The sequence below is a fragment of the Nyctereutes procyonoides genome, unplaced genomic scaffold (genome assembly GCF_905146905.1).
Source record: "Nyctereutes procyonoides isolate TBG_1078 unplaced genomic scaffold, NYPRO_anot_genome, whole genome shotgun sequence".
Taxonomy (NCBI): Eukaryota; Metazoa; Chordata; class Mammalia; order Carnivora; family Canidae; genus Nyctereutes; species Nyctereutes procyonoides.
In genome coordinates, this window is record NW_026575020.1 from 58,899,575 (window position 1) to 58,914,535 (window position 14,961).

At 59.7% G+C, this 14,961-nt stretch overlaps 1 protein-coding gene across 4 annotated transcripts in view; it reads left to right on the forward strand.

The window, feature by feature from the left end:
• Positions 1–4,576: 4,576 nt before the first annotated feature.
• RNF213 (ring finger protein 213) overlaps positions 4,577–14,961 on the forward strand; it is a 99,701-nt gene continuing 89,316 nt past the window's right edge. For all 4 annotated transcript variants that reach the window (XM_055319777.1, XM_055319786.1, XM_055319794.1 and 1 more), the window contains exons 1-3: positions 4,577–4,703; positions 5,541–5,659; positions 14,040–14,212. In XM_055319777.1, coding sequence (XP_055175752.1) covers positions 5,566–5,659; positions 14,040–14,212 — 267 coding nt within the window. In that variant the 5' untranslated portion in view covers positions 4,577–4,703; positions 5,541–5,565. The remainder of the gene's footprint in view (positions 4,704–5,540; positions 5,660–14,039; positions 14,213–14,961) is intronic.

The window sequence follows — 14,961 nt, forward strand, 5'->3', positions numbered from 1 at the left end:
CACGAGGAGGGGTCGGGCTCTTTGTGAACGTTGAGCCGAGAGGAGAGATTCAATCCTGCAGGGTCAGCACCACCCTATGTGTAGGGACAAAGCTGAGGTTGGCACCGCCTGCAACGTTTCCTCACGACCCCATCCTCCTCTTGCAACAATGTCAATCTTTGTTCCTGGCTCAGCCCCGACATGGAAACCACATCTGCTGTTGTCCTTTTATCTTGCTATTTTCTTTCTTATTTCCTTTTTTTTTTTAAGATTTTATTTATTTATTCATGATAGACGTAGAAAGAGAGAGAGAGAGAGGGGCAGAGACACAGGCGGAAGGAGAAGCAGGCTCCATGCCAGGAGCCCGATGTGGGATTGATCCCGGGGCTCCAGGATCACGCCCTGGACCAAAGGCAGGCGCTAAACCGCTGAGCCACCTAGGGATCCCCCTCTTTCTTATTTCCTAATGGTATTAAATCATATATTACATTTATATATTATTTTATGCCATAGTATATTTATTATTTTCTTCAAAAACGGTGTGCAGGGCAGCCCGGGTAGCTTAGCAGTTTAGTGCCGCCTTCAGCCCAGGTTGTGATCCTGGAGACCCAGGATCGAGTCCCACGTCGGGCTCCCTGCATGGAGCCTGCTTCTCCCTCTGGCTGCCCCCGCCCCCCCGTGTCTCTCATGAATAAAAAAAAAATAGTGTGCATATTCCACATACACACTTACTGCATTGATACAGGCCAGGGAACAGAAGGGGTCTTCTCTGAGTATTCAGGGTGGACTCCTAACACCTGGCTTTTCCATCTTTTCTTCATTTGGTCCTTATTTCGTGTACTCCATGAATTTTGACTTGGTTCTTTGGGTCACTAACCATCTGTCTGGCGCAGGTGTCCTGTCCACAGGGCCACTTACTGCCAGGTTTTCAGCACTGAGAGGCAGAAGCGTCCGGAACCTCTGCTTTTCTCTGGTGGCTTGTATCTGCACCTGTCAGAACAGGATGTCCACGCCAACTATGCCACTTACGTACTTCTCAGAAGGTAGGGAGTCAAAGCCTGGGTCTAAGCAAGTTTCTTCTTCTTCTTCTTTTTTTTTTTTTTTTTAAGTTTCTTCTTTTGGAATTTGGGGTCGCACCTGCAAATGCATGTTACAACCCAGCTCCGAGGTAGCCTGGCTAGACAGGGCTCTTAGCAGCTTTATGAAGGAAGAGGAAGTGACCTGATAATCCAGCTAAAGCTTCATTTATCTTGAGCCAAAAATTAAGTTGGCAGTGCAGAGATAGACAAGGCAGGACCGCAATCCCTGTCCCTCAAAGACCAGATTTTAAAAATCATTTAATTGTTTATTTTCTGCTAAGGAATGGTCAGGACCATAGAGAAGGGGACAGGAAAGATTCCCTGGGGGACACTCAAATGGCCTTAAAGTCTAAAGGGTGTTGGGGCGCCTGAGTGGCTCAGTGGTTGAGCTACTGCCTTTTGCTCAGGGCGTGACCCCGGGGTCCTGGGATCGAGTCCTGCATTGGGCTCCCTGCAGGGAGCCTGCTCCTCCCTCTGCCTGTGTCTCTGCCTCTCTCTGTGTCTCTCGTGAATGAATAGATAAAATCTTTTTTAAAAAACCAAAGGATGTCTCCCTTGGTGTGTTGTCTCTCACCAGAAGCAATCTCATTCCTAAAGCTATGTTGGTTTTTTTTTTAATTTTTATTTATTTATGATAGTCACACACACACAGAGAGAGAGAGAGAGAGAGAGAGGCAGAGACATAGGCAGAGGGAGAAGCAGGCTCCATGCACCGGGAGCCCGACGTGGGATTCGATCCCGGGTCTCCAGGATCACGCCCTGGGCCAAAGGCAGGCGCTAAACCGCTGCGCCATCCAGGGATCCCTATGTTGGGTTTTATAACAAACATGCTATACACCACACAGGCAGGTGTGTTTTCTCAGCTCTTTGACTTGCCCAGGAGGTGCATCCTGCCCCTGCCAGACTGCAGAGGGGTTTTTTTTTTTTAATGTTTTGATATTTTCTTTTTAATTTAAAAATTTATTTATTCATGAGAGACACAGAGAGGGAGGCAGAGACACAGGCGGAGGGAGAAGCAGGCTCCCTCTGGGGAGCCCGATGTGGAACTCCATCCCAGGACCCCGGGATCACGCCCTGAGCCAAAATCAGGCTCTCCACCCCTGAACCACACAGGTGCCCCCAGGCTACAGACCTTCTGACAGCAGTGCCCACTGTGCTGGGCTGTCAACCACTTCCTGTTATTTTGGGCAGGCTCAGGGTTCTGGATCACATGAGCCACCCCTGCCCCCCAGGGCCCATGCAGGAGGTGCCACCAGGCCAGCAGGGCTAGCTCATCACTACTGGCGTGGAAGGGCATCTGGGTTTTGCTCTGCTGGCATCTCCCCAAATCTAACAGAGGCACAGGACAGTGTAGGGTGGCGCTGGGCCCTCCCTTCCCTCGCTGCTCCCAGAGGAATCCCACCGTGGAGCATCTTTGAGCACTGGGAGCCTTCCCTGGATTCTGGCTAAGCCCCCTCTCCTGCGAGGACCCAGAAGGGACAGCCCGGTCCAGCCTGTGCGACCTTGTGCCCTGCCTGGAGCCCTTTCCTTCAGGACAAGCTCTCTCTCCTGGGCCCCACACGAGTTCAGCACAAGGGCAAGGGCCACAGCAGTGGACATGGCTTGGGTCCTGCCCAGATCCAGATGAAGTAGACAGTGGGAGTAGCTGGTCCTGAGTAGGCGTTTGTGGCTTTGAGTAAATATGAGATCAATCACAGCCACCTGCGCTGAGCACCCCCTAAGCACCGCCTGAACTCAGTGATGCTGGGTTGATTGAAGAAGCCAGCTGTGCAGGGGTGGGCACCGCGGGAGGGGAACCCCAAGAACTGAGTTTGCCGTTGGCATTCCAGAGGAAGCCCCGGGTGGCTGGAGCATGGGGAAAGGAGAGGGCTGGAGACACGGGCAGGACGGGAACCCCGGCTTATTACATTTGATAATAATTATCCGAACCGGAGTTTGTAGCAGCACCTGTGCCCACACGTACTCTCAGGCTGAACTGGTTCTGAGGGCTGGACAGTGAGGAGAGTAGGGACTGAGGAATGCAGGTCAAGCACTTTGCTTGGGCCCTGGAGCGCCAACATTTGCTAAATTCCCCAACAGCCCCGGGATGCTGCGCTATGAGCTCACAGACGAGGACACTGAGGGACAGTGGGGACTGGGTGCAAGCACAGGCTGGGGTGGCCTCCTGGTTATCAGTGGCCATCCCAGCGGCCAGGGGTGGGGGGGTGGGGGGGTGGGGAGGGGTGGAAACCCTCCACCCCCTTCCGCAGCTGCGGTCACTTAATCTGTGCAAGGCCCCCATGCCATGGGGCTGGTGACCGCCACATTGCACCCCGGGAGCCTGAAGCTGGCCCAGCGACCCGCCGGGTGTCCTGTGTCCCTCCCTGGCCACTGGCTCTGCAGGGAGGTGGGCGCTGTCCAGGGTTCTGGGCGCCGCGGCTGGGGCTGCTGGGGGAGACCCCGGTGCGGACCCCAGGGGCCAGGATCCCCGCGGGCCACGCGCCGGTCCGCGGGGAGGTGGTGGGGGCGCCTTGGGGGCATCCCGGCCGCACCCTGCGGGACCCAGACCCCAGAAAAGAAACCGGGCGGCGGGGGGCCTGGCCGCGTCCACGGTAACTTCCAGGAGGAGGCTCCCGCCCCGCCCAGCTTCCAGCAGGGTGCGCCCCGGCCAGGGCGGCCTGGAGGGCCACGAGCTCGCGGAGGGAGGGGGGGGAGGGGGGGAGGGCTGGGGGGCTGGCAAGGAAGGACGGCGGAGATGGGGGCGGCCGGCCCCCCACCTCTGCCGCCCCCTGCTGCCCCCTGCCGCCCCGCCCCCGGTCCCCCACTCCCATCCCCGACTGCCCCGCCCCGCCCCTGGCACCTGACCCCCCTGCTGCCCCGCCCCTGCCCTGCTGCCCCGCCCCGCCCCTGCCCCCTGACGCCCCTGCTGCCCCCGCCCCGCCCCTGCCGCCCCCGGCCCCGCCCCCGGCCCCGCCCCCGGCCCCGCCTCCCATCCCCCGGCTGCCCCGCCCCGCCCCTGGCACCTGACCCCCCTGCTGCCCCGCCCCTGCCCTGCTGCCCCGCCCCGCCCCTGCCCCCTGACGCCCCTGCTGCCCCCGCCCCTGCCGCCCCCGGCCCCGCCCCCGGCCCCGCCTCCCATCCCCCGGCTGCCCCGCCCCGCCCCTGGCACCTGACCCTCCTGCTGCCCCGCCCCTGCCCTGCTGCCCCGCCCCGCCCCTGCTCCCTGTCGCCCCCTGCTGCCCCGCCCCCGGCCCCGCCTCCCATCCCCGGCTGCCCCCGCCCCACCCCTGCAGCCTCCTGCTGCCCCGCCCCTGACCCCTGACCCCCTGCTGCCCCGACCCACCCCTGCTGCCCCCGCCCCGCCCCTGCACCCTGACCCCACCCTCCACACCGGGCGGGGCGGCGGTCGGGGGAATGGGCTTTGAGTTTGGGGCAGTTCCCCAGTTGGGAAAAGGGGCAGGACCAAGTGTGGCAGCTGATGGGGTGGAGTCGGCTGGGGCCGGCCTCGGGTCCTCGCTCGGGCTCCTGGCGCGGCGGGAGCAATCGGAGCCTGGGGGAGGCCTCCGAGCCCGCTGGGACTTCCCGCCCGAGGGCCAAGCCCAGCCCCGCAGAGGAGGACAGCGTAGGGGCGGCGGCCTGGGCCCCCGGGAGGCCCGGAAAGTGTGGGTGAGAGCCCAGAGCGGGAGGGGGAGGTGGGGCCAGGGCTCCCCCGGGTTGAGCCAGGACGCGGCACACACCAGTGTGGCTCTGCTCGGCCCCCAGGCTCCGGCGGGAGCAAGCCCAGCCGGGGGGGGGGGGGGGCGGGGGCGGGGTGGCACTGGGGTGGGAGCAGGGCCGGCAGGGAGCAGGGGTCCTGACCCCTGGCCCCGTCGGCCCGGGGATCCCTCGCGGGCTGTCCCTCGGGCGGGCTGTGGCATCCTTGCAGGGCTGTGTGCCGCACCTAGCCCCCGTCACCTGTGCTCCAGGTGTTTCTGTCCCTGCGCCCCCGTCCACCCTCACCCCGTGTCTTGTCCCGGGGTCTTGCAAGCGCTGCGCCTGTGCCTGGAACAAGCCCCCCTCGCCCACCCCTAGCTCTCAGGGTGTCCCACCCCCAGCCTCGGCCAGGGGGGCAGGTCTTGGACTCGCGGAGTGATGGAGAGCCGGGGAGGGCACCCCTGGCTGGGGCGGCAGAGAGGGAACAGGGTGCTGGGGCCTTGGGGTGGGGGCGGGAGATGCCCGGGGCAGGAGCCAGTAGCCGGGACAGGACTTGGAAGACTTGGAGGCGGTCGGGGCTCTGAGCGCTGCAGGCGGGGAGGGGGAGACGCTGGGTGACAGGGGTGGGGGGGGCAGGACTCTGAGCGCTGCAGGCGGGGAGGTGCTAGCGCTGGGTTTCGATTGTGCGGAGGACCTTCTGGTGCCGTAATTTCACTTTCCCAGAAAATGAAACTGAAGCCGGGCTGTGGTCACATGACGGGAGGCTCGGTATATAGCCCGCGGCCCCGGGACCCTTCCCTTTTCTTGCAGACCTGCGGGAGCCCATCCCGGAGGAATGGAGTGTGTGTCGTGTGGGTACGTCTCCAAGGACAAGGCCCCCAAGTTCTGCAGCCAGTGTGGACAGAGGCTGCGTCAGGCAGCCGAGCCAGGTAAGGGCCGGGGGGGCCGTGCGCTGGGCGGCAGCGGAGCCCCATTCCCTGCGCTGGAGTGGAAGCTGGAGTGGAAGCTGGAGTGGAAGCTGGCCGGCAGGCAGCTCAGCGGGCGGCAGCAGCGTGTGGCTGAGGAACTTCCTAGAAGACGCACTTGTGCCAGAAAAACAGTTTCATCTGGTCTTGTTGCCCAGGGCTTCTGTCACTTTTTAAAAACTTTTGGTTTCATTTCTTGGAGAGGACTCCAGGGTTCTCCTCCTCCTCCTCCTCCGGACCAGGGGTCTCGGGGCGAGCTGGGGGGTCTCAGTGGATTTCAGAGGATGCCGTGTGCAAGTGGTGTCCCAGGTGCTGTGAGGGGCACGGGGTTCCCCAGAGTCTGGACAGGACCCTTCCTGGTGAGGGGTGGCAGGTCGGTGCCTGAAAGGGGAACTGTGTCAGTTGGCCCTCACCTGCTGGCTCAGGTCGGTCCTCAACTCTCCTGGTGTCCAGGACTGCAGGCTGCCTTCGTTCTTTCCCTGGTGTTCTTGGACCACGGGACCTTTGCACTGCCTGTTCCCTCAACTTGGACTATCCCTTTCCTCAGGGCAGCACCATTACCCCCTCACCTCCTTTCGGCCTTTGCTCTTCGGCCTTTGCTCCTCGGCCCTCCAACCTGGAGGCCCACTCTGACCGCCCCATTGAGGACTGCACCTGCCTCCCCCCACCCTCCTGCCACTTCGCCAACGCTGTTTGCCCTCCTAGCATTTGCACCACGGCAGCGTGTGTCTTCAGATGAGCCCTTCACTCTTGTTAGCTGCTTTACTCCCAAGTCCCTGGCACAGTGCCTGGCACATAGTAGGTGCTCAATTAGTGATTTCTGAACCAAAGGAAGTCCTCTAGAAGGTCACGTGAGGTGTGTGCGTGTGCGTGCGTGTTTGCACGCGAGTCAGTAGATGCTGTCGGTACCAGCCCCTCTTGCTCACCGACCTCTGGGTAATCTGGGAGGGGGCGCTGGGTGTCAAGGGTGGGCGGAGTCCCTGGCTCCTTACTCCTGTTTCTGTTGCCCGTGTGCACGGTCCTCACGTCACGGATGCTTTTATTGGGCTGTAGGAGGCTGCTCTGGTTGTCAGTTTGTGTTTGCTTTCCTTCTGCTGCGGCCCCTTTAGGGGGGAGCCCCGGCTGGGGTCAGACCTGGGGAGTCTGTCTTCCTTTGGAACGCGGGGGACTTGACTTGCGCAAGTCGCGCTCCACCGGCTCAGTGTCGGCTCTCCTCATTGATTCCTTGCTGTCTGGATTCTGCACCCTGGCGTGGCGCCGCTGAGCTCCTGCTGTCCAGCTGGAATCTCCCCTCGTCCCTAGAACATCCGCCTGAGTGGGAGACCTTGTCAGGGGCTCTTTGGGACCCCAGAGGGTGAAAAAATGAACAAGAAAACCTCAAATCAGACCAGTTGGTGCAATTGCCCTGAGCCTGGTGCTGTGCCAAGTATGGAGGGGGAGCTGTCATGAATTCCCATTTTACGGATGCCCGGAGTGAGGCACAGGGAAGTGAAGTCTCTGGTGTGCCGGGAGGAAGCTGTGGCTGTGGTCTGGCTGCCTCCAAGTGATGGGCGGGAAGGTGGGGTCCGGGGTGGGGGACACCTCCCACCCCTCTATCTGCTCTGAAGGGCCACCACCTGGGCTGGGTGGGTGAGCAGCTCCAGCCTCTGCTGGCACTGGCCTGTAGTGGAGGTCATGGAGGTCATGGGGTCTGGGGTCAGGGCGAGGCAGGGGTGGGGTGTGGGGTGGAAACGAATTACTGTAGCCAGACAAAGGGGGGGGGCGGGGGCGGAGTGGCAGGCGGAGAACCCCGAGGGGCCACCTGGCCTCCCTCTTCTCAGGGTCTCCTGGGGAGCCCACTCTACCTCTGGCCTCCTTTGGTTTTGGGTGAGGGACCCTCGGGGTGCTGCTGAGGGCAGCGCAGGTATTCGCCAGAGAACCAGGGGAAAGGGTGCTCCGTGAGGGCCTGGGCGCCTGGCACTTTCACAAGATGCCCTGAAGCCTTGGTGGGGGGGGCCCCATCCGGGGGCTGCCCAGGGCCGGAAGGGTGGGTCAGGTTCCCAGCCCTGCACCTGCCCGCCTCTGAGATGCTGGCATGCTGCTTGGGGGGGTGCTGGCTTCTTGGGGTCACCTGGGGGGCCCTCCCCTGCCGCTGGCAGAAGCTGGGGCCACCCTATCCCCTGGACCGTCCCCCCCAGTACCCCTGCCCGGGTAAACCGTGCTTTAGTCCTCCCACCTCTCCGGGTAAACCCCCCTAAACCGTGCTTTAGTCCTCCCACCTCTCCGCAGCTTCCTTCCTCCCCTCCTGCTTACTGGGAATAGAAACTGAAACCACCCTGCCTGCTGCCTGGCCTGGCCCGATACAGCATCTTCTCCCGCAGGCTGCCCCGCCTGGGGCTTAGGGGGCCAGTGGGGGATGGGGATGGGTGGGGTGGGGAGGGTGGGGGATGGGGTGATGGGGGATGGGTGGGGTGAGGTGGGGGGATGGAGGATGGGTGGGGTGTGGAGGATGGGGTGGGGAGGGGAGGGTGGGGTGATGGGGGATGGGTGGGGTGAGGAAGATGGGATGGATGGGGTGGAGAAGCAGGCACCCTGGACCTGGCACTACGGGGCGGCGGGCAGGGCTGGGATCTGGGGGCCCGGAGAGGCTGGAGCCGCTGTTTGGAGGAGCTGGACCATGTGATTTGGTGTGGGGTTCAGGGGTGAATGGTCAAGAAGGAATGTTTGAGGCGTTTTAGGTACAAAAAAGGTGGTTTTTTTTAAAGCACAGGGACAGGAGACCTGGGCAGAAAGAGCTGCATGAGGGTCGCCAGGAGGGATTGATGATATACTTTTAAGTTGGGAGGGGGAGAGACAAAGGAACTTTCCCCAAAGGTTTTTTTTTTAAAGATTTTATTTATTCATTCCTGAGAGACAGAGAGGCAGAGACACAGGCCGAGGGAGAAGCAGGCTCCTTGCTGCGGGGAGCCCAATGGGGGACTCGATCCCAGGACCCTGGGATCACGCCCTGAGCCGAAGGCGGACGCTCAACCACTGAGCGTCCTGGGCGCCCCAAGAATTCTTGAGCCGTCTTTGGTGCAAAATGGTGGTTTTATTAAAGCACGGGGACAGACCCGTGGCACAGAGCGCCGTGGGGGGCGGCTGATTATATCCTAGGGCGTTGCGGGAGGTCAGGAAAAGGAAAGGGTCCAAAAGGACTGGCACCTGCTGCAGAGGGCTCCCAGGGTGCGGAGGCCCGGCTGTCCTCTATCTAGCTGAGGCGGTTTCCCTCTAGGGCAGGGTTACCACGAAGCCAGTGGGGAGCTTCGTGGATGAGCATCACCGGGTCCCACGGAGGGGGCGGGGTTTGCAGGGTGTGAGCCTGTGCTCTGTCCTCCGCTGGCCTTCTGCTCCCTAATCAATCACCACCATCCCCCTCCAGAACTTTCTCATCTTCCCAAACTGATTCTCCTGAGTAACCTCCCGCAGCTGCTCCCACGCTCCCACGCTCCCACGGCTGTCCTGGTTCTGTCTCTGGGAATGTGACTCCCCCGGGGCCTCGCGGGAGTGGGAGCGTGGGATGTGTGCCTACTACTACTAGCTCTAGCCTCCCGGGCAGGGAAGGCGCACCCCTGTTTTGCAGCTGAGGGATGAGTGGGGATGGCTGGGGGCCACCCCGGGGGGGCATGTGCTGCGGCCTGGGCCTGCTGCAGGGGCTCTCGTTGGGAGCCTGGGTGTCGGAGTCGGCCTTGCTGACTGATTTAGGTTGAGTTAATTTTGCGTGACATTTTGTTGTAGCAGTGGTTTGGGGTTGCCAGCACGGGCCCCTGCCTTCTTCCCTCGTTCATGCTCTAATTAGCCATTGACCTGATTTGGGGATCTGCAGGGGAGCTCAGACCCACTTAGGTCCTTGGATACCCTTAGGTCTGTGGACGTGCACACAAGTCTGTCAGCAGGAGCTCCAGGGGAGATCGTGCTGCCCAGAGTGCCTGCCTGCTTTAGGGATGAGGGACAGGAATGTGCTCTGATTCAGCCAAAAATGTCCTGCAGGCAAGGACCATGGCCCCAGCACCTGTCCCCAGGGCCTGGCCTGGTCTCTGTAAAGCCACGGGAAGCAGCCCCATGCCTGGGTTCAAACCCTTCTCCCCATTTATTCTTCATTTTTTTTTTAATCTAGCAGATAGGTGCTGGGAGAAGCACCTACCCCGTCGGGTGGCTGGGGGTACTTACTGGGGTAACGAGCAGCGTGCCTACTAAGGGCCAGGGAAGATTCGCTCTCACTGAATCCAGCTACTTCCCTTTTTATTTTGGGGATCATAGAGATAACACACGTGCTGTGAATTGATGATTTGAAGTCGAGTTCCGGAGAGAATGGTCAAGAAAGAGTTCTTGAAATGTTTTTGGTGCGAAAAGAGTGGTTTTATTATAACACAAGGACGGGACCTGTGGGCAGAAAGAGCTGCCCCCGGATCATGAGGAGCTATTGTATACACTTTGGAATATAACGGGCCAGGGCCTGACTCAGCTGCCAGCCCCGTCCTGGGTGATGTAGGAGAGGCCTGAGGGTATGAAGCCGGCAGCCAAGAAACAATTCTTGAGACATCTTTGGTGCAAAAAGGTGGCTTTATTAAAAGCACAGCTAAGTGCTTTGAGGGAGGTAAAGACAATGCAACGTTTCCAAAAGGATTTTCGTATCTTAAAGAAGACTTCTGGGAACTTCTGGGAACCCGGAGGCGAACCCGGAGGCCTGGCTAGTGTCAAGCTAAAGTGGGTTTGGGCTCTAGTTAAGGCATTAGCATGCAGATTGGGAATTCCTGGAGGAATGTCCTCCTCTGTCTCAAGTATTTGTCACAAGTGAAAGGACTTTTAATTTTATCTACATTTCTTTTGTCTCTGTTCCTCATATCACAAATGGCCCTCTTATTGTAGGAGGGTGGAAAAACCACTGAGCCCCCCAGCCTTTCACATCTCCAGTTAACACAACACCGGTAACTATTTGATGTGTCCCCTTCTGGATGTTTCCTCTGTGTGGGAATGTGCACACACACTCGTTTTTTTCTGTAAGCCGGGGGGGGGGGGGTCGTGCCACATGCATCGCTTACTTCCCCAAGCCTCTGGTTCAGGACTGGCTGCAGCACTGTTTGCTTTGCCACGGGGCAGGGCCTGGCTCAGCTGCCAGCCCAGTCCTGGGTGATGTAGGAGAGACGTGAGGGTTTGAAGCCGGCAACTAAGAAAGAATTCTTGAGACATCTTTGTTGAAAAAAGGTGGTACAAGGACAGGACCTGCGGGCAGAGAGAGCTGCACTGGGGTCGTGAGGGGTGGCCAATTATATAATGTCAAATTGGGAGGGGGTCAGGACAGCGTAAGTCCCTAAGGGATTTTGGAAGCAAGGTTTCCAGACCCCAGGGAAGGGGGGGCTAGCTATTGTGGGGAGAACGTCATTTATTACCATCTAGTAAAACCAGTCATGAGACCCTTCAGATGTATATTGGGGGGTCACGTGCTTGGGGGATGATCACCAACACATACCTTGGGAGTTTAGAGATAAAGAAAGTTTCCAAAAGCATTTTTATATGTTTTTTTTTTTAAGATTTTATTTATTCATAGGACACAGAGAGGGAGGCACAGACACAGGTGGAGGGAGAAGCAGGCTCCTTGCAGGAAGCCCGATGCAGGACTGGATCGCCCTGAGCCCAAGCCCTGAGCCCAAGGCAGACACTCAGCCGCTGAGCCACCCAGGTGTCCCTGGAATTTTTATTTATTTATTTTAAGAACTTTTTATTTATTTTTATTTTTTTTATTTATTTATGATAGTCACACACACACACACACACACACACACACAGAGAGAGAGAGAGAGAGAGAGGCAGAGACACAGGCAGAGGGAGAAGCAGGCTCCATGCACCGGGAGCCCGATGTGGGATTCGATCCCGGGTCTCCAGGATCGCGCCCTGGGCCAAAGGCAGGCGCTAAACCGCTGCGCCATCCAGGGATCCCTCCCTGGAATTTTTAGATGTTAGAGTAGACTCACGGGTCCTGGGTGTCAGGCTAAGGTTGCCTGTTGCCCTCAGCGAAGTATGAACATCGAGGCAGCTGAGTTCCTAGAGGAAGGTCACTCATGCCTGTTTCAAGGACATGTCCGTGGGCTGTAGGTAGTAAGGAACTTTAATAATTTTTCCTCTGCCTTTGTTTCCCGCATCACTGGACACTCACCTCGTTCCACTATTTTGCATTATGGCCCGTGGCGGCCGGATCTTGCCCCCAGAACCAGGCTGTGTGAGGACATAAGGCTTCTGGCCCTGCTGGCCTGTGGGCTTCGAGGTCTCTTGTCTCCCCGGGTCAAGGCCTCTCCAGCGCTGGGCTCTATCGATCTTGCTAATCAATGCCAAGTAGATGGGTAGACATGGTATCTCATAGATTCCTTTCTCATTTCCTTGATGAGTAGGGAGCGAGCAATGTTTTTGAGGGCTAAAAGGTCAGTTGTATTTCTGTTTCTTTGAACCGCCTCTTGTTTTCCTTTTGGGAAGCTCATTTTTTAGAAAAATCCTCACTGATTCTCATGGTCGCTGGGGCTGTTTGTATTGGAGGTGCCCAGGAACCCAGCTCCCTGCTTCATCAGCTGGAGGAATGCACTGGCTGCACACACTCAGCCCCAGATCCAGGGGTTGGGGTTTCTGCGGGGCTCCCTCTCTGTCCCGAATTCCTCTGTCTCTGCATCTTTCTCTGGCCCCCTGCTTTGTCCTCAGGCTGGCTGTGTTCGCAGAGGCAGACTGTCCACCAGTTCCAGTGCATGGCATCTGTTTGTCTGACCAGGGGGAGGGAATCCATGTGCCTGAAACCCCAGCAACCAGCCCTGGAGGCCATCCGCACTTCCTGCCAATCACTGGGGCCAGGAGAAATGACAGGTTCTGATTGGATCAGGCTACACAGGGCCCGCCCCACAGCGGAGGCTGGTAGAAGAAAGAAGGCCAAAATGCTCACAGTTTATTGCCAAGGGCAAGTGGCCTGGGCTGTTGTGTGTCATGGTATCCTTGCTGCTTCGGTTCTTTCGACATCAGGTCATCGGGGAGGAGGAATTTTTCTCTACCTTTCAAAATTCTTCTGGCTGGTCTAAGAATTAAATCAACGGGAGACGGATTAACAGGAGAAAATCAAATTTAATTTCTACACAGTGAGAGATTGCAGACAAGTGAAGGGAGGTGTGTATGTCATCCTGAACTCAGGAGAGGGCGGTAGGCGTCTGGGAGAGTGAAGGGAAGAAAATAGCTCTCGGGAAGATGGAAAGGAGTCGGAGGTGAACATCCAGAAACCGTGGGACCTGCAAGAGAGGACTGATCCAGCAGGCCTTGCCAGGGTCCCCCCCCCCCATCTGCCATCCCTAGTTCATCGTGTCATGTGGCTCTGTGGTGGCTCCCAGGGCCTCCATCTCAACTCTCCTATAGGCTGCTGGGGGGAAGGGCAGAGTTTCTTCTTGAGTCTTTTCAGATGGGAATAATCTGCATGCCAAAGCAGCCCGGCCCCTCGTGGGGCAACTTGAATTTCTGAATATGCGTATTTAGACGTTTAATGTATTTGTTATGAATTGCGAGTCTTGTCAGAGCGATCCAGTGGATGGCTCTTGATGGCCTTATATGTTTCAGGTGCCAGCGACTCCAAGGAGAACAAAGCTCTGGTCTCTGCCCTCCAGAATTTACAGAGGGAAGGACAGGGATGAAGAGGGCAGAGGAAGGGGCTTCAGGAGGGGAGCCCAGTGGGCCTGGGGCTTTGGAGGCCAGGCTGAGGGAGGGTTCCGAGCAGAAAGCCATCTGGAGTGTGGGGGGTGGTGGCATGGAGACCCAGGTTTGAAAATAGCGTCCCTGAAGGACTGTTTGGGAGGGGCCCCTGCTCAGGTGCTGGTAGCTATGTGGATGACAGCTCTAAGCAGGTGTGACTCTGAAAGCAAACTAGCCGGCCCGCAAGGATGAATGAGGCCAGGGACCAAGGAGGCGTTGGGAGACTCTGGGTGGCCAGGAGCCCCAGTGACAGGGGCTGAGAATGGGGTGCCTGTCCCTGTGAAGAGAGGAAGAAGTGCTTGGGGCAGCGAGGGGAGCGGCACAGTGTTGGAGGCCTCAGGGCCAGGCCCCTCCGCCGATGCTGACATTACGAGGAGTTGGATGCTCCGAGTTGGATGCTCAGACCGACGTGCTGTTTCTGGGGTGTGGCCCCTTCCTTGGGGCTGGGGCCAGGGTCCTCGTCCCTCACGCCCACCCGCGAGCAGAGACTGGGCCCCGGGAGAGTGCGTAACGCGCCAGAGGGCTGACCTGGCCACAGCGTCCTGGGAGGATCTTCCTCCGTGACGTCCCTCGCCTTTTCCTGAGGTTTGACCTCGTGCTTGTACCTTTACAGATCCTGAGAACAACCGTGGCGGCGAGGCCGCGGCAGCCCCGGAGGGAGAGGTGGAGCCCGGGCAGGAGCTGAGGGAGGACGGCGGCCCTTTCCTGTCCTCGGGCTCAAGAGGTCCTCTCCCGCCGCAAAGTCTGGACGAGCCCCCTTCCAGTGCGTCCTTGAGCAGCCGGAGGGTGAGTACGGCGGCCGCGGGCGGCGGGCGTGGGTGGTTGGCGGCGGGCAGCGGGCCCACACGGAGCAGCAGCTGTCCGCGCACCTGCGTGGCCTGAGGCCGCCTCTGCCGGCTGCACACCTGTCCCTCCGGCCCGACGCCCTCCTTGCCCCCCCCCCCCCGCCCCCGGGCCCAGGTGGCCGTGGCTCCGGGTCCCCGTGGCTCCCGGCGCGGACAGGTGGCTGGGCTGTGCCACGGGCACGTCCACCTGGCCCCTGGACGTCCTTGTCCCGAGGCCCAGACCCCCGGGGGGTGCGGGCCGCCCCCCCCACCCGACGAGCCGTCCTGGGCCCCCTGGGAGCGCCAGCGCCCGGCCGCCGCCTGCGGGGCTCCCTGGACAGATCCCCGGTTGAAGCTCGGCCTGTGGGCCCGGGGCCCGCGGTCTCTGCTGGGTGCCCAGGAGGGCGCTGCCTTCCTGCGTCCGGGCCCCCGGGGGAGGAGCTGCCGCCCGCGGGGCTGCGGTGTGTGCGGGCGTGGGCTGTGTGCCGGGTGTGCATGTGCGGTGGGTGTAAGTGTGGGGGGTACGGTGCAGTATGTGTGTGGGTGTGGGCGTGAGCGGGGTGTGTGAGTGAGTAGGGGGTGTGTGCGGTGCGGTGCGTGTTCTGTGCATGTGAGTGTGTGCGTGTGTGTCCTTCCCGTTGGCGAGTCACTGTCCAGGGCAGGATGTGGGACGGTGAGGGTTTAGGTGGACTCTGAAAACGGATGCTGAGG